At 36.6% G+C, this 19,417-nt stretch overlaps 1 protein-coding gene across 3 annotated transcripts in view; it reads right to left on the reverse strand.

Annotated features, from left to right (window-relative positions):
* LOC124947194 (LIM/homeobox protein Lhx3) overlaps nucleotides 1–17,001 on the reverse strand; it is a 34,680-nt gene extending 17,679 nt beyond the window's left edge. Inside the window, exons 1-2 of one of the 3 annotated variants that reach the window (XM_047489003.1) lie at nucleotides 15,762–17,001; nucleotides 15,154–15,572 (exon numbers count right to left, since the gene is read on the reverse strand). In XM_047489003.1, the coding sequence (XP_047344959.1) occupies nucleotides 15,154–15,430 (277 nt within the window). In that variant the 5' untranslated portion in view covers nucleotides 15,431–15,572; nucleotides 15,762–17,001. Of the gene's footprint in view, nucleotides 1–15,153 lie in introns of all 3 variants that reach the window. The other 2 variants (XM_047489004.1, XM_047489005.1) reach the window with 2 other exon arrangements.
* Between the last annotated feature and the right edge of the window lie 2,416 nt (nucleotides 17,002–19,417).

Here is a 19,417-nt window from a genome sequence, read left to right on the forward strand (position 1 = left end):
GCTTGTTACATCTCTCGGGACTTGATCCCAGTGATATAATGTGAGAATCGAAATACGTCATCTGTCTTGTAGTAGAAATATACTACTTTTCTAATGTCAAGTGTCACCTTAATATTCATACCAATGTTAAATCGTTTAATATTTTATGGTTAGAGTCAAAAAGTAAAACCATATTAAGATATATTCTTTTTACTTGTTTTTTTGTAATACGATAAAATAGCTCGTATGTACGTTATTCGTGTTGTTGTTGTCACGGTGGTAGATCAACAGCGTTAAAGTAGCATAGTTTGCGTGGTTGATCATCGAAACCGAGTGCAGCTGTCGGAAACCTAAAGGATGTTAGAAACCGTGCGGCTTCATAAGGGTAAAGAGATCTTGGCATGCATCATAGAACAGGTGTGGAAACCTTCGTATCCTCTCTCTCTCTCTCTCTTTCTCTCTTTAGTATATTACTACTCGCCGATATTTTTTTACGTCATTCTAGATTCATTTATTATCGAAAAATTTGTTAGTAAAATGGGGAAGCGAGTATCGAGAAGAAGAAAAAAAAAGAGTAAATAAGAAAGAGAAAATTGTATCATAGCGTTATAAATGAAACGTGCAATGATTCGATAAAGGAGGATTAATAGCAGACAGAAATAAATCCGACGTACAAACGGATCGAATCTCAGCCGGAGATAGATCTTGATTTGGGTACCTTCTTGACATTTACGATTTGATCGGCTTTAACCATAAATAAATTTCACTCTAACGATCCTCGATTCTTTAACGATAAAAAATAAAATCTATTAAATACGAAAAATAGTAATTTTTCTTATATTTTTACTACGTTTTTTTTAAAGACATTTCTACTTACATATATATATATATATGATTTTTTTTTTTGTTAGACATTTCTAATATCTAAAATTACAAGTTGGACATTGGGAAAAAAATAGAAAAAAAAAAAAAAAAAATCCTATGTACAGCAAGAAGTACAGTAGGACTATACGTGACATTCGATGGCTTCCATACGATGAAGAAAGAGAAGAAAGAGGAGAAAGAAGGCCTCCGTTTCAAAGCGTACACTCCTGCTTCGAGCTATCCCAAAATCCCTTGGGAAATCAAGGAAACACAGGACTTGGTCGTATTGGTGTATGTATCCACGAAGAGGCGTAGACCGGATCTCACGCGTGTAAACGAAGAATCGTTTCCGATGTGTTCAAGCTCGAGCAAAAACGTTCAGTTTTCTAAGGGTTCACGGCGATAGAGTTTTTATTGTTGCTGTACCAAGTAAAGACAAAGAATATGCTATTTAAGTTCTTCTTGGTGCTATCAAATATGAAAGAAAATGTATGATAATCCGTGCCTATTTGAGTTTATACAATTTTCATTCGTATCTTATATTTCATTAAATGCTATTGTTAAATCGATAAAAAAGAAAAAAAAAAACAAAAAAGAACAAGACAAAAAGAAAAAAAAAAAACGTAGATATATACTTAGGTAAATTTTAGCTCTAAATATAACGTGAAATGGATATTAGAACGGTATCGATGTATTTCCTTTTGAAATCGTAGTAATTGAGAAATCTTTTTAAAAAATTGGGAAGGTAGACGGACGAACGTATACGTATGTTATAGCATATTTGCAAAGCCGATGTAGCTACATACATACATAGAGAAAAAAAAAAAAGAGAAAAAGAGACGTAGCGAATGTACAAACGTTCTATTTGCACGTTCATCCATCGATTCGTCCTAAAAGCACGTACCGATAGGTTCCCATCGTATTGATACAATCTATTAACATAGGATATTTATTCACTATATGACCTCGAACGGAAGAAATTATTTCAGTGATTATGATTAGATCATTTGTATTATTCGAATGACCGATAGTTAGTGTACTTAAATTATATAAAAAAATTAAAGAGATTCGCTTTTTACTTCAGATATAATACATACATACGCATATATTGTGCATATGTACATACGTGCTTGCAACCTGTTAGGATGAGCTTTGTGAATTATCGTACGTAGAGGATCAATGGAAACAATTATCTGGTCACGTGTCCTAGCAGCATGTAGTCCTAGATACAAAGCAGGTTCTTTCGTCCTTCGTCGAAGGATTCGACGTTGATGAATGTTACGCACGTGACGGCTGTCGAATCGTACGTCGAACCACAAACTTTTTTGAAAAATTACTTTCCCTTCGAGTGACCGCCCTTTTCGAGTTCGTACGACGTACCTATCACTTTTCTTACTCATTTTACATACTCTAATGTAAAGGGTAAAATACGAGTCGAATGTTATGCGGCTTCCTTTAAAAGTATTTAACTGAAATATAATAAGGGAAATTTAATTTCGACGATCGTAAAATTTGAAGATCCTTTATACATATTTTAGATCCATCAAGAAGCCTTTAATTGCAAGAGTTTGTTCGTATAAAAAGAAAAGAAAAAAAAAAAAAAAAGGGAGAAGAAAACAAAGAATAATTCGTTATTCTTCTCGTTTTAAAAACTTGAGGAAAGTTTATTTCTCCGTTTTAACCACGTTTCTCCTTCATGCGCCGATTTTCATCCTAATTATTGTTACCAACGATAAGTCGTAATAATTAAGAGGGACGCAAGTTTTCTCGAGGGTCGACGTAGCCAAATAAAATCCAGATCACTCCCTTTTGTCCCGAGGGATCTCCGATCCCACGATCCCGGAGTGAGAGACAAGGACAGATTCTCTGAAACACCAAGATATCCACAGATATCTCCAGTCGATAATCGAATTTTGTTTGGTACTCAGGGTAGATCGTTATCGTTGATACCCGTGGAAATTGAAAATTATTTTATTTTCTTCATTGATATTGATCTTAGACTTTCACGTTCGTCAATCGTACGAGTATTAATGTTTTTCAAAATCAATGTTAGCTTCGAAGTAACAAGATTTCGTCCAATTGACGTGAGAGAGCTTATGATAGTACAAGTTTGTCATGTACACGTCTATATGTGTGTGTAGGTATATATCCATCGTTTGGCAGGTCAGGTAATCAGGCGTAATGCTTTCATGTTTCGAGCATGCTCTCTATCTGCAACACGCATGATAGGCAACGTTAATAATGTCCCACGAGAGTTTAATCTCCAAATCCGAAACGTGCGTGCACGGTATTTACGCGTTTCTCCCTTTATTAGTGGACGTTAAAGCGGGTCGCTTAAAAATAAGGTACAAAAAAAAAAAAAAACAGAAGAAAAAAAATTTATGGATCTCTCCAGAAATGTAACGTTTAAAGTAACGCTAACCTTAACGGATAAATCAAATATGTCAATTATTTATCAACAGTACCATTTGTATTGTATTTATAAGTATTTATATGGAAAATAAAAAGAAAGAAGTATGACATTTTATATTTTTCATTTTACCCTTTTCACTTTTCATTTTATACTTTTTATTTTTCATTTCTCTTTTTTTATTTCCTTTTTTATCATCGTCCAAATTAATTATCTCGAGTTTTTTTTTTTCGAGCGAAACGTATTATTATGGCGTTACCAAATTCTGCGGATATCAAAAAGGTTCCGTCGTTGAAAACTGCCTTCCCTCGTATATCTATCGCACGCCCCCCTCCCCCTCACCCTTCTAACAACACACGTACATTTTTCATTCGCGAAGGAGGAACATCCCGCAGTAGAAATCCCTATTCGGCTGCCTATTCTAGCGAGCGTAACCTACAAAAGTCAAAGGCGCCTCTCCCGTCTCCCATGCTGATCCTCCTAGATTTTAATCAAGGGCTGCGTGTACCTATTAGGGACAGCTATTGTGCGTGGGTGTATTGTGAATACTACCGGAGCAACGTTCCTTCCCCTTAACGTCATAACACTTCGACGATAAACAGCACCGGGGTGAGTGGTTTCTGACTTTACTCCTGACTATCTACGTCACTTGTCGCGTCCGATTATTATTTTCAAATTGATACGAAAAGAAAAATTACATCTTAAATTGTTTTCGTTGTCCTTGACAATTCGTCGACAACGATTTTGCATATAATTTTAATACATTGAAAATTTGATTTTCTTTTTTTTTTCAAAGATTATTTTGCCGATTGATAAATCAATAAATATGTATGTGTATGTATACCTCAATTATTTTCCAATAAATAATATATTCCTTATCTTACATATCGTTTTAATTTTGTTATGGAAGAAAGGGTTCGGACGAAACAAAAATAAGTTACGATTAAGATCTAAGATATAATCGACGATCGGATGCGTAACTAGCTCGTTAAAAATTCTGACGAGTATCTATTTATCTCCGACTTGGAAGAATTATCGTTCAACTTTCTCCGCGTGTGTTAAAGGCTATAGCTGGGAGGTCGGTACTATCTTCGAAATCGCGCATCTGCCGCGTATTTTGGTGAATCACTCCGTTCTTCGTAAGGCTATGGGTCTGCTCTATATTATGGCTTCTATAGAGTCCACGGGTGTTCCGGGATATTGCGCTCCCGTTATAAACTTCGAAGTACTTCATGGTCAGCTGCGGAGGTGGTTGGGTCACTGGTGAAACCATAAGGCCCGCAATTATGGCTTTTATGTTACCCTGATGATGATATGTTAGGACAGTCTTGATAATTAACAGGATGACTTTCAACTGTAGTATTAATTTTACTTCAAGTAAATCTTTTTCATTGTGATTTCTCTAATAACGATTAAAAAGTGATTTGAATAATGAGTTTTAATGTAATAATGATAAAAGATAAACGTAATTTTAATATAAATTGTACTTTTCAAAAGAAAACGCAAAAAAAAAATTATTTTTCATTTTTCCACGTTATCTCTCGTTCGTCTTATGATTGTTTACTCAGAGTTCAAACCGCGCAGCGCATCGTTGAAAATCGAAGAGAAACGTTGCCACCCCCTTGAGAGTCGCGATATGTATTTTCAAAAGCGCTCGAACTCACCCTTCCTTCGAAAGTTTGGTTTGCGTTCGGTGCCTTTTCATTGAGGGCTGCTTACTGTTTGATCTTATTATTTCACTCGTCCGAATTTAAACACTTCATGCCGATCTTGTTTGTCTACCTTTGGCCACAAGTCCATATGACAAATAATCGAATCAACGAAGTAATGAAGATACGTTGGGGGTTATCCTAACGGGCTAAACATTTTCTCGATAATGAATCACTCTCTCGATAAATTGGACTATATCATAAAAAAAAAAAAAAAAAAAAATAAAATAAAGAAAATGCTTTAAAATTAGATGATCATGATTCGGGTTATAAATTATAATGAACGGATTACATTATCGTGATTTTTTTCTTTTTTTTTTTTTTCTTTCTTTTTCTTTCTATGGTCATCAACATCGAAATTCTTCCATAATAAAAAGAAATTCTTCTAAGCAATCCCTTTCTACTAGTAGCTAAGAAAAAAGTAAATCGTTTCGTCAACCGCATTACCGGACTCGGTCGTATGAGCCAAAGCAAACATTGACATGTTCAATCATTTCAATCCCTCTCGCCGACCAGTCATCCTGCATAGTCCTTATACATACCCTAAAAGAAAGAGAAAGAGAAAGGGAGAAAGAGAGAGAGAGAGAGAGAGAGAGAGAAAGAGAGAGAAAGGGGAAAAGGACGAAGAAAACGTAGAGAAAGAGAGAGAAAGAAAGAAAGACGGGAGAAACGTCGGCCATCTGGCCCTTTAAAAGGGGGGCTCTGGCACTAAGGGGTAGAAATTGAAATGAAAGCGGGACCCTACTCGAAACCATGCACATCCTTGCTACGGTTATCAATGAGGGTTATTAGGGGACGATATGTTTTCCTTTTCCACAGATTTCCGCGCGACAACTATAGCTTTTAGCGACAAGTCAAGATGATGACAGATCAGCGAATTCTTTCGACAAGTCAAGTTCGATGACTTTTCGAAATCATCGATATTACTAATAATAGAGAATAGAATCAAACCGACCCTAAGAATAACTATCTGTATCATTAATATACCTTTGACAAATTTAACGAATAAATCATAGAAATATTATTATTGTTATAATAATAATAATTATTATTATTATTATTACTATTATTATTATGTTTATATTAGACATTGAATATATAAAAAAAGAAATATATGTTTTACACGAGATATTCTTAAAAATGATGAGGACGCATCAAAGAGTACTTGACATTATCGGATAGAAAAGAGGTCACGTGTCAGCTCGTGTCCACCGGATGTCACGGTTTTGTCGCTTTAGTCGCCTTTTCTATGGGCCATTCATCCTACGATGGAAACACGGGCGTCTCCTTTTCCGCCCAAATTAATGGCTATGTCGTTCGTAACGCGGTACAAACTTGCACCATGAACTTTTATATCTCGTTTGTCAGAGAAAAATAAATAAAGAAAGAAAAGAAGAATTTTATAATGGATAACAATTTTTTCAAACTATCGAAAGATTCGATTCGACGTATTTAAATTTGAAGTTTCTTCAAGAGTGCGAATTTTGAAATATAAATGCTATCTCTCTCTCTCCCTCTTTCTCTCTCTTATTCTCTCTTTTTTATATCGAAAATCCTTTGAAGTACATATCGTGTTGTATCTAGTAGGTATAGAAAAAGAGAATAGAGAGATAGAGGAACGAATCGGTAGGAAACTATCGACTCTGTTCCCATATGCTCTCGAGGACATCCACTTGGTGTCACGCTCGCCAGTTGGTCCCAGCGTATACAATGTGCCATTATTGCATACAAGTAAAAGTTACGTCTCTCGAGTTGTTTATTGACCGATACCGAGTGTAGTACCACTTTGATACTTCTTTCGACGATGCGGGCAATTTCTTCTACCCATAGTTAAAACATAAAAGTAAGATCGTATCGATGTACTTCGTTTTTCATTTATTTATTTATTTTTTTTTCTTTTTCTTTTTTTTTTTTTTCTTTTTTAAGTGATAATAAATTAACATGATATTAATAATGTTACGAATAAAAGTATATAAGAATCGATTATATTACACGATATGAAAATAATTATAACAATATTATTATCGATAAAAATTGATAATATTTTAAACGTACATATGTACAAATATCGACGTTGAATTGAAACGTAATAAGAACGTACGACGATTGTCACAGTTTCCAATAACAAAGTGAGATCATTTCCTTCATCTCGAAGAAGAATCGTATCGGCCATATTCATGGCCACACATGGTGCCAGAAACGTCGGAGCACCAGTTGTTCTGGCACGCTCCATACACGTGCAGGACACGTGGACGGCTTGATGAGTGGATTGTTCATTCCTACGTTTTCGCGAATATCCTCTGTGCCAAGTTTAAAAATCGTAAAAGGCAGCTGCTACTGTATAATCGATCGATGATTGATAAATATAACAAATTAAATATAACTTTTACCATCAAGTATTAATATGAAATTCTTTGAAAATTTTTCTAATATTTTCATATATTCGATGATTCTATTCTCTTCTTTGATCAAACGAAGTTTTTCAAGGGATACCTATCGAATATCGAGATATGGAAATTATTAATAAGTATGGAAAGAATGATAGAAAAATTGTCTTCATTGTTAGTTCGTGCTTCGTTCGTGTCTCGTCGAGGAATCGATAATACCAGCTGCTGTCCGCAACTCCATTAAGATAATTGTCGGCTGCTCTCTATCTCTCTTTCCTCTTCACCGTTCAACTCGCCCTTCCCTCTTTCCTTTTCTTTGTCTTCACGCGAGTACCATCGAATTTACGTAGATACATACGAAAGAAAAAGAGAGAGTAAGAGACAGAGACGGGAAGAGAAAGAAAGAAAGAGAGAAAAAGAGAGAGAGAGAGAGAGAGAGAGAGAGAGAGACCAATATGAGTAAAAAGCATTGAGATATCGAACGAAGAAAAATATTTTCCTGCTTTCGAGCTTTCAGAGGTCTTGGCACGAGGTATGCTGACGACGCATCGCTTTATGTGGTTTCCCAAGCAATGGTGGTCACGTTTCTAACCCAAATACATACGTTAGCGTATTCGTACAAACTCTCTTGATTTACATTTCGATCGGTGTTATTTGACTCTAACGAAAAGGGACTTCCTAGTTTGAGAATATAAGAGAAAGAAAGAGAGAGAGCGAAAGTGAGAGTAAGAGTGAGAGAGAGAGAGAGAGAGAGAGAGAGAGAAAAAGTCGAATGCTATATTTTGTTTCTTCGTCGTTCAACACATAAAAGAGAGTTTCATAGAATCTGTTATCTTTTTCTCCAAAATCTCTCAGTCAAAGAGTATATAAATTTTTCAAGCTTCAAATACATCTACGTGACATCAAAGCACATCAGGTAAAAAAAAGTAAAATTGTTCATTTTTACGCCGTTGGCCACGTATCATAGTTTTGATCTATTTGTTTTGAAAGCGTACCTATTTCTATGAAAAATAAAAATAAAAAAGAAAAAGATAAAAGAACTTTCATTTTTATTTTTTAAAGTTTCAATACAAATGTTATATAATTTAGAAACAAATTAATATATAAACATCGTTTTCTCATTATTTCTATATTTTATAAGTTGACTTTCACATCTAGAGAAGATTTTTAGAAATACGTAGAATGATCATGGTCACGGTTTTACGGTTTTATCGACGTTCATTGTAAGCGAACGAGAACGATTTTGTACGACAATACTCGTCATACCACACCTACGCACGGACAACAACGAATGCTTCGAGAGAAAACGTATGTCCGTGGGCATCCATTGTCAATTACGCGGAAAAATTTTGCTCTCGTTTAACATCGGAGAATCCTACGACCCAGTTCTCATATCCTTCATATTCACGTGTTTCTTCAATCGAAATATTCACATCAAAAAACGTGTAAGTGAACATTCGTTTCCTCGTAAATCTCTTAGAGGATGCTTATGTTATCGTTTATGTCGACAGTATCTCTATCTCGTAGTTCATGTTGGGTCCTCCATTTCCAATAAAATACACACTTACGTAACATTTCCAAATCGATTTATATTGATTTATATTGTGTGTGTGTGTGTGTGTGTGTGTTTGTGTGTATGTATCTAATTTAATTTTTTTTTTCTAAACAAATATTCTACGTACAAAATGATATTATTATAATTTCTACGTAATTTCAGATATAATAGAATTAAATCAATGGTAGAATGAAACATTGACATTTTAGGATTTATTGGATCATGTAAGATTAGAAGAGGAGTAAGATTAGAAGAGGAGATTAAAGAATTAGAGAAGTATGAAGAAATCACGAGTGAAAAGTAATCACAGCCCCGTGATAATAGATCATCAAACTCGTTCTATTGACGTTAGGATACAATTGCAGAATACACAACGAAGTCGAAACCTTTTCTATTATTTTCTTTCTTTCTCTCTCTCTCTCTCTCTCTCTCTGTCTATTTTTCGACTACCCTCGTGGTTTTGTAACTATAGGTACATAAACACGTCCTAAGAGCGTAGTTTAGTTCCCATCAAGAGCCACTTAATCTCCGATCGTGTAAACTCGGCCCACAATGGAAGGGAAACACGCGTGTCCCGACGTAAGCCATTATATTCCGCGGCGCATGTGATTATGTTCGGCAAACATAGGAAGGAAGAAAGAAAAAGAGAGAGAGAGAGAGAGAGAGAGAGAGAGAGAGAGAGAGTGAGAGAGAATGTATGTTTCAGAGCAGAAGGAGTCACGTGACCGGCTGAGAAGTGAGCAGCGCAAAACGGGTGTATATTCTATGTCTAACCGCACGCGGTCACTCGACGGAAACGCACCCTCCTCCAAATACGAGCCCAACGAAAAATCAAGCCGCAAAATGATCCCGTACGCGCGTTACGCCTCCAAGGAAAAGAACCCTATGGACGAGGCCTATGTTGTCGCGCGTTCCCACGTACAAGAGTAGATCCAAAGCGCGAAAGCAACCCCCCAGAAGAGCACCCCCCCGTATACGTTTGCCACCCCCTTCTTTTCCACGTCCATCCACCTTCGTTGGTGTGTCCTTGGAACTTTTAGTTTCGGATTACCGATAGCTCAACGTACAGACTTTTGTTTGAATTTCCATCGAATTCCCACTTCGACCCACCCTTTTGTAATACTTTTTTTTCTTTTTTATTATTATTATTTTTTTTTCCTATCTTTTATATATATATATATATATATGTGTGTGTGTGTGTGTATGTGTGTGTGTGGGTGTGATTGTATGTATGTATGTGCCGTTCGAGGAAAGTTCATCCGATCTATGTGAATCTTATTTATCGAGTTAAGAATGTGGTTTTCAAAAGACAGAAGATATGTCAATTTGAAGGAATACATTGATCGATCAATATTCGACATCCCATCATTCGCGAAAACATTAAATCGTTAAAGAAATAATCTTCATTCTTTTTTTATCCTCTTTTTTCCAGTTCCCTTTTTTTTTTTTTTTTTTTTTTTTTTTTTTTTTTTTTTTTTTTTTATGAACATCCGGTTGTCTTGAGCGTTAATCATGCTCTATTTGTTTTAGAGAAAAAGATTTCTTCTTCTTTTTTTCCTTTCTTAATCTTATCAAACGTCATCTATATCGAATCATTGCTTACAATCGGTATGGAAGTACGAGAGTTTCTTATCGTAATGTGAACGATTTATCGTCATTGAAGAGAGAGATGTTCTACTTTAAGTTTAGATTGTTCGGAAACGATTAAGCGTTGCCTTTGCGATTGTCCACGTTGTCAAATTAAGCGTTTAACCGATTTTACACGTTCTTTACGTTCTTAGGTTTCCTTTCCAAAACGAGGGAATTGCTTATTCCCCACCCCCCTCTCTCTCTCTCTCTCTCTCTCTTCTTTTTTTCCCTCTACGTTTGGTAATAGGATTCACCTATCGATTCTACACGTACTTTCTCTAGTATATACCTACTTAACTTTTTTATTGACCGTTTGAAAGGGAGAGACCGATTGACTTAGGATATTCACACGAGGTTAAAAAAAAAAAAAAAAAAAAAAAAAAAAGAAACAAAAAAAAACAAAAAAGAAAAAAAAAAGAAAAATGAACGACTTTTTTGCTCGAAACACTATGATACTTCCGAGTTATAACTTCCTGCCGTAACACGATATCAAAGCCCGACGCGTGTCATGCCCGAGCTCCTCACGTAAAAAGTCAGACGGGTTCTTCGCGTTAAGGATTTTATTATTTTTGTTTTATTTATATCGTATCTATATCCACTACATTTTTTTTTTGTACGTCCCGATTAATGGAATGAATAATATTAATGATTTTCTTTTAAAATTAGTTTTATTATTCTCTCTCTAACTAATTTAATTGTTTATACGATGGCACACATATTTATATGAAATTTTTTCATTGTCCCAGTATCCATCGATAATGTAATTCCCATATGTTATAAGATACCCTAAAAAAAAAAAAGCATGTAGCAGGAAGACAAAAACAAAAGTACGTGCAGGTGAAGAAGAAGAATTATGGTCCAGACGATGAAAATAGCTATGCCCGTTAATAATATTAGAACATTATTACAATGGATAGCGGTGATATAATATGGCGTCAATAATTTTTACGCAACGAGACGCACTCCCTATAAAAGGTCGATAATAGAGGCTTAACGACGTTACCGTGGCAATGTATCAAAAGCGAGTGACCACCGACACGAAGCGAAGTCGTGCCGAGAAAACGAAGAGGAGGAGGAGGAGGAGGTGGAGGAGGAGGAGGAGGAGGAGGAGGAAGAAGAAGAAGAAGTAGAGGAGAGGTCGGAAACAGAACGGGAAAAAGTGGATGGACTCGTACGGTTCTCTCGATCGAGGGTGATACTAACGTGGCCGTGGTATATATATATATATATATATATATATATATACATAAAAAAAAAAAAAATGAAAGAAGAAGAAGAAGAAAAGAAATAAAAAAAGCCGCGGAGCGTAGAAAGTTTCGAGTTGGAAAGTAATTTCCTCTTGGTTCATGAGTTTCCCACGAAGAAAAATATAGCTGGCCAAAAGCTCTCTCTCTCTCTCTCTCTCTCTCTCTCTCTCTTTTATCTTTTCACGTTTTCGCAATAATCTTTCAGTCGAATATCTAGCGATCGATGAACCAGAGAAACTCTTAAAGATCGATATCGAATGAAATATTAATGCAGTTTTTTTTATCGAGCTTATAACTTTTCCAGTAGAAATCTAACATAAAGAATACTTTGTTACGAGTCCTGTAAGATTCTGTGCGAAAAATTGACGCGAAGAGACTAAAGTCTGTCATAATTCTAAAACTTCTTCGTTTCTGTAATAGGATCAACTCATCCAATCATCAATTTTGACTGCTTCGAAAAACGCGAGACACAATTACTTTATCTGTATGTGTGGGTAAGAGATTCTATCTGCATATGTATTTATATTCATGCGCGCGCACGAACCCTCGTAGAACTTTAAAGTTCAGCCCTTTCAGTAGGGCAAAGCGGATTCGTTCGGCCGCAACAAAGGTAGCAACCTTCATCCTCATTTTCCCGGTAGCTTTTCCTTCTCTGAAAGTGAATGCCTCGAGCGCTGTAACCAGCCGCCATTTTCTTTTCACCCCCTACCACCCATCCTCCCTGTCCTATCCAGCCCTCATTCGCCATGAGCCGGCGTTTCCTATGGTTACCATTTGCGGAGGGGATGCTTGACGTTCTCATCGGTCGCTTTCTTGTCGTTCGAGCCAACGTCTCTCCTCATTTCTCCATCCCTATACTTTTTTTTTTTTCTTTCTTTCTTTCACTCTCTCCTTTTTCTTCGACGACGATGACTACAACGACGTTTTATGGCTCCCACGAATTTCAATGCTCACCCTTATTTTCTGAACTTCTCATCTCTCATTAATACGTTTACATAATAATAATCATTATTTTTTATTCTTTAATATCTACTTCCTTGTTTATATTCATTATAATGAATATATCATCTTTTGAATTATATCTATTATTTAATTCTTCGAATTTTCTTTACATTATTTTGATATTTTCTTTATTCTCATCACAATATATATAGTTCATATAAAACAAGCATTACACATTTATGTCACTTTTACTGCCAACGACAACGTAGTAGCTATGTTGTATGTAACGCCTCGGGTTTAGGCTTAAGCACATTAACTATCCCGCCCGAAGCAATAGCGTATTGATTAGAGGGTGGCCAAGCCTCTGAACACTTTTACATGATTAAACACTCTTACATGATTAAACCGACCCAACAGCAACGAAGAGACCGACCTGGTGTGGCACTTAACTTATTAAAATATATACCAACACTACTATCGTGACATTTTTTATTAAGAAAAACCTTATCAGTCCGTGGTGAGAAACATTCGCTGCTTATTTTCTTCGACAAAAGTCAAGTCCTTTTAGATCCCTCATCTTTATTTTTTTCTTAACCCTTTAATACTTTTAAGTTTATTACCCATTATTTAGAACATGTGCAAGAAAGAAAAAAGAAAAAAAAAAAAAAGGATAATTACATGTCTTCTTTCAATCTCTCATTTTCCTTAAATTCCTTAAGAACTATTGAACCGCATGATATATCCGCATATCTTTAAACATTAATAAGAAGATTTAAGAGTTCATTGATTCTTATAATGCAGTTATACGAGCTAGCTAGTACCTCGGTCGAACTTACTTTCATAATTAAGGAGTCCTTCGACCTTGCTCTACTCACCGAAATCGAGAGAAACCAAGAGAGAGAGAGAGAGAGAGAGAGAGAGAGAGAGAGAGAGAGAGAGAGAGAGAGAGAGAGGTAGGGATGACTGCCGTATAAAGTGAAATTAGGAGAGAAGATTATCGGAGTTTTAGACAGATGGTAAACTGTGACAGAGACAGACAGACAGACAGGCAGAGAGAGAGAGAGAAAGAGAGAGAGAAAGAGAAAGGGAGATGAGAGGATGGATAAAATCTGAGACAATAGCATCATGAGCACGTTTCGTAAGTACATACATATATATACCTCAATGTTCCGTGATTTTACGTAGTACTCGTAAAGTACGCCACATGTGTTTACACGTGTATCGTTCGTAAAGAGAAAGAGAGAGATAGATAGAGAGAGAGAGAGAGAGAGAAGAAGGCGCAAGGGATTGCACGAAAGCTGTGCATTATGCACAAGGAGTAATCTGTTGCATGCGAGAGACTCCTACAATTGTAGTGCATTTATGTGTGGGCCCGACAAGACAAGACGCGATGCTCGTGAAAATGAATAGACAATAGGAAGTAAAACGTGAAGTTATGGGTGCTACGTTCTTCTCTCTTTCTCTCAGACTCTTATTGTTTATTTCGAAAAAAAGATCAATGTAGATAAATCTTTGGATATTTTTAGATTCGAAGGAATAAAATGAAATTAGTATAAATTTTAAATTTTCGGTTTAAGGATTTTTGAATTAACAATCATTAATTAGGAACACGGTGAACGGATATAAAAGAACATGCAAAGTTATCATTTAGTAGAAAAAAAAAAAAAAAAGAAAAGAAATATCTGATAACTATATTCGAACTTACACGAAAGATATAATATTATACAATACTCGTAATAGCTTTTTTATAATTGATAAAATGCACGCTATAGTAGATTCTAAATGTGGTTATAATGTTAACTAACACTAGGCATTAATCTTATCGATCGCAAAAATCGAGACTCGGCTTATCGAAAACTTGCCAGCCACCGTTCGTGTTTAACGCGGTAAAAAAATTTCAACTTGACCCGATAATGTAAGAGCGGCCGCGATAGCGGCGTCATCGTGGCTGGGACTTCTTTATCTCGAGTAGTCTTTATTAATCTACTCCGAGTATGTTACGGTATGTTTCAATCTTAGAATTAAAACCGATCCCGACATATATTTTATGACTATTTCATTTCCTTTCGATTTTCAAAGATATCGTTAGAAATTCAAGTAACATCGATCGTGTTACGTCAGATCGTAAGTGTAGAAACAATTTTAATAAAAAATGAACGATAACGAAAGCACGTTTAAATCAGTGTCCTCTCTTATTGTAAGTCTTAGAATTTCTATTATCGCAGCAATATAAATCTTAAAAGAACGCTCAAGAATAAAAATTTACAATAGTCGTTGAAACATATTTATTACTGAATTATCAATAAGAGTAATAGACTGACGAAATGATTAACTAGAAAAAGAGAGAGAGAGAGAGAGAGAGAGAGAGAAGGAGAGAGAGAGAGAGAAAAGGAAAGTATTTAAATATCGGTGTTTATCATACATCCCCTACCTTCCAAGTTTTTATTCCTGGCTAGAAGAGCTAAGAGGACGTCAGGATTGGGCGGAGTGTCCGCTAGGTCTCCGGTATCTTGATGAGCCTGCGGCAAAGAGGATGGACCAAGAGGTGGCATGGTGGTACCCGGTGGTGGACGTGGCATCATAACTGAGGCCGAAGCCAAGGGTGGCAAGGCCAGACCTCCGGGCGGATGATGGAGAGAATTGTGAGCTGGTAGTCCGCTCGTCGGTAGCGTTGGTAGCGTCGGAACCGGTTCCACCGCTGCCGACATCGACAAATCGATGCCACCCAATAGCACCGGACGACAGCCACCTGAAGCAGCACCCGTGCTCACTGCCGGGAGGATCTCACCACCCCCCGGCAGTGGTGCGTATGGCAAATACAGCTCCAGTCTAAGTATATCCTCGATCGAGCTATCAAATTAGAATATCTTATTTCTATTCACTCGATATCGTTTCTCGTTTTATTATAACTCTATATTTTAATCGACTTTGATAACTTCCAATTTTGTAAACAATTAAATAATACTGTTATCAATTTGAAAATCACTCATATAATTTGAAGAAAATAAATCTTTTATCAATTATTTTTTTTTTTTTTACCTAGTTAGAGATAGTTAGAGATAGATATTTCGATCGTGAGCTTTTTTACTTTTATTCGAGTTTACACACGTGATCCGATTTCGGCACTGGCACTTCTCACTTATCACTAATCCAATTATGTAATTATATTGTTGTTAAAAGAAAAAAAGGTATACGATGATTTATCGAGTCTAATAAATAAATCGATGCTTTTTCTTCTAATCGTCGTACCGTATCGTCCGTTCCGCCGGTAAGATTCCGTTGATCACTGAGCGACGGTAACCGTGTAGTTGGTAGCCAGTCTTTGGTAATCAAAATGATCGTCAAGAGGCACTCGATCGCACTATCGCTCAATAATTTTCATCGATTAGTTTCTTCGATTACGATTTTTTATATACACACGTATGCGTCCTTGATCACTTTTGTCAAAAAACAAAATAATTAATCTATAAATCCTTATTTGAAATCTCGAAGTTAGTAATGTCAGACATATTTGCTGTTAATATCTTTAAAGATTGATATTATTGAATCGTCCTCGTCAATGAACGAAATATTACACGTAGTATTTACACGTGCTTGAATCTTTATCGCGTTCTAATTACAAATCGTCACCTTTCAGGAAACTCTATAACGAATCGACGTGTCACGTCGAAAGTTTTCAACTCTTTTCGTATATCGAATTCCATAAAACCTGATTTTTTTTGGCGGTTTCTTCTTAAATCTTCCTATTTATCTCACGTCGAAATGATCCTTCGCGAATCTTTTTATTTCTCTTCGTCTTCTCTCTTTGTTTTGCAAAAGGATCCTCTTCGAGATTCATCGTGATTTAACAATTTCGTTTTATCACCGTCCACGAAATATAAACGAAAAATTATAGATTAAATGCAAATATCGAAAAAGCATAAACGAAAAAGAGTATCGACGTTAGTCCTTCCAGGCCTAAAGCCAACGACACACTCGTCGGTTCTCTCTTTTACTCTTGCAGACTTCGTGGCAACGATCCGACTCCTTATCGGTACTACTGTCCACAGGTCTCGGTTTATCTCGACTTAACCTTGAACATGCCGTTTTCAGATCGAGATGATCTCTTTTTTTTTGTTTCTTTCCTTTACGACCAATCTCAACGAGGGAGATCAACCTTATGCTCGTTCTCGTTTGATCATGTTTTTCAATTTAACGAAGATCTCCTTCCATTTTCTTCTATTTTTCTTCTTCTCTTCCTTTTTCTTTTCTTTTTATTTTCCTGTCTTTTTTAGTATATAATAAATATAATTCCTGATATATATATATATATATATATATATATATATATATATTTCTGAAGAATTTCAAGGAAGATGAAATCGACGAAATACAGGAGAACGATCGGCTAGGCTTTCGAGGGTCCAACTCGATCGGAAGGATCTATCTCGTTCGTGGCTTGCGAAACGTAGCCTCCCCTCGATCTTTGGCGTCGAGCGAGCGACGGCTCGGTTTTTACACGCGCGTCGATGTAAATGTGGCCCAGGTCTGATACAAACGGTGCATGCCAGGTCGAGAAAAAAGCTCGGGAATCGGTCGGTAAAGCGATAGCTTTACGGGATATATCTAGTCGGCGTTCCCTTTGGAGAATCTTCTTTTGGCTTTAGGTCCGACGGTTAAACCCGAACGTGATCGAACTCGCTGACTCGACGTAAGAAACGAGAAGGAGAATTCCGCTGGTTCCTGGACCAGCTATCTTTCTCTCTCTCTCTCTCTCTTTCTCTTTCTCTCTTTCTCTCTCTCTCTCTCTCTCTCTCTCTCTCTTTTTCTTTCTCCCTCACTCTCACGGAGAAAGAGGCAAACCCGTTCGAGATGAGCTATCCATCGAAGACACTGGCTGATTCCATTGACTAGTCACCAAGCACGGTTTCTCGCGTACGATCGCTAATATCATTCTCTTATACATCCTGCACAAAGAAGAAGAAGCAACTCCTTCGTTCCTCCTTGTTGGGTAGTCCGACTGGGAATTGAAATTACGCTGAGGACGATCGGAATTCTCGGGATGCGACTCGTTTACGCCGATCGCAAATCACTCGAACGATTCAACGAGGACGTCTTCATGAACGACGTAAGCACGATCCTCGGGACATTCTGCTAATATCAGTCTTCCAATTTCTCTTTGGAAATTTGACGACAAATCCAATTCGACTATTTATATAGTTGTCTTTCTTGAAGTCACTTTAATATTAAATTCGATGTTGAAGGTTAAAATCTTAGATCGAATCTAATCGAATAATATTCGATCGCGAATACGATTTTAATTAAGAACGAAAGTAATCCGCGAGCACGACACTATGAAACGTCCAGGATTCGCGATGTTCCTTGGCTACGTAGTCGACGCTGCCGAGAAAGCAAGAGGGAATCCAGAGGGATGCGTGGACAGAGAAGGTAGAGAGCCTCTCTAAAGGTGTAGGTGTTTCTTCGTGTGTGAGTGTATTGGAGGGGAGGTTTCCACCCTACTACCATCCACCAGTTATACCAACGCGACCGCCTCGAATCGTATCGCGCCAAGGCAAAAGAGAGATACGTATAATATACTAGTACGCTTGGTGGGGGAGGTTCCTGTTACGCCTGCGCTTCAAAATCCTCACCCTCCTTCTCTTTCTCTTCCTTATCCTCTTCATCCTCATCGGTTTCCTTCTCTAGCGTGCTCACGAAAGATGAGAACGTAACTATATAGCGTCCGAGGATAAGATTTTTCGATGATTTGCGGCGCGAGGATCAACCGATGAATTGCTCGTTTAATAAGATGGACGGATAAGGCAGTATAGTTTATACAAATTATGTTCTTTATTTTTTTATTGTTAAATTATGTTATTATGTTCTTTATTTTTTTTTTCTTTGTTTTTTTCTTCTTTTTGTTTTTTTTTTGTTTTGTTTTTTCCTTTTATTTCTATTATAATTATTACGTTTTATTATCGTTCATAAGACGAATGGATTTTTCCAGGCTATCGTATCAATCCTGACAAAAATGTAAAAGATATTGAAGAATATTTTTCATTTTATTTTTATTATTCTATTATAATCGAAAAAGAATCACTCGTTGGAGAACGAAATGAACCGATGATGTGATAGCCGTACGATAGAAATAGACTCTATGGGATTTTAGGGATGCGGAAGGTTGTGTAAAGGAATAGAAGAGGATACTATCGCCCTAATTAAGACCGATGGTCAATAATGGCGGGCATGGACCGTTTTGGAAAGCACATCTCTTGACCACCAGTCCAGTACGGGGGTTGTTTAAGTCTTCTCTTCGCTTTCCTTTTCGACAAGGGTTGACTCTGTCCGGGGTTCGAAAGAAGGAGACATATTTTTATTGTACCTAGGTGAATCACTGCTACGAGCTTCTCTCTCTTTCTCTCTCTCTCTCTCTCTCTCTCTCTTTTTCTTTCTTTTTCTTTCTCTGTTCTTTCTCTCCATTATTCGTTCACGTACGTACATACGTACATATATATATATATATATATATATATATATATACTTGTAGCTATGTGCATGTCTTCACGTTAATGCTTCCGTATATATACACATGTATACTCCTCAATACGTATATACCTACACACATATATGTTTGCACGTTGAGTCGATCCATTGGATGCACTCAACGAAATTAAACCTACGTTCTTCGACATCCAACCATTGCCGTCATAGCCCAG

This window comes from Vespa velutina, chromosome 2, assembly GCF_912470025.1.
Source record: "Vespa velutina chromosome 2, iVesVel2.1, whole genome shotgun sequence".
Lineage (NCBI taxonomy): Eukaryota > Metazoa > Arthropoda > Insecta > Hymenoptera > Vespidae > Vespa > Vespa velutina.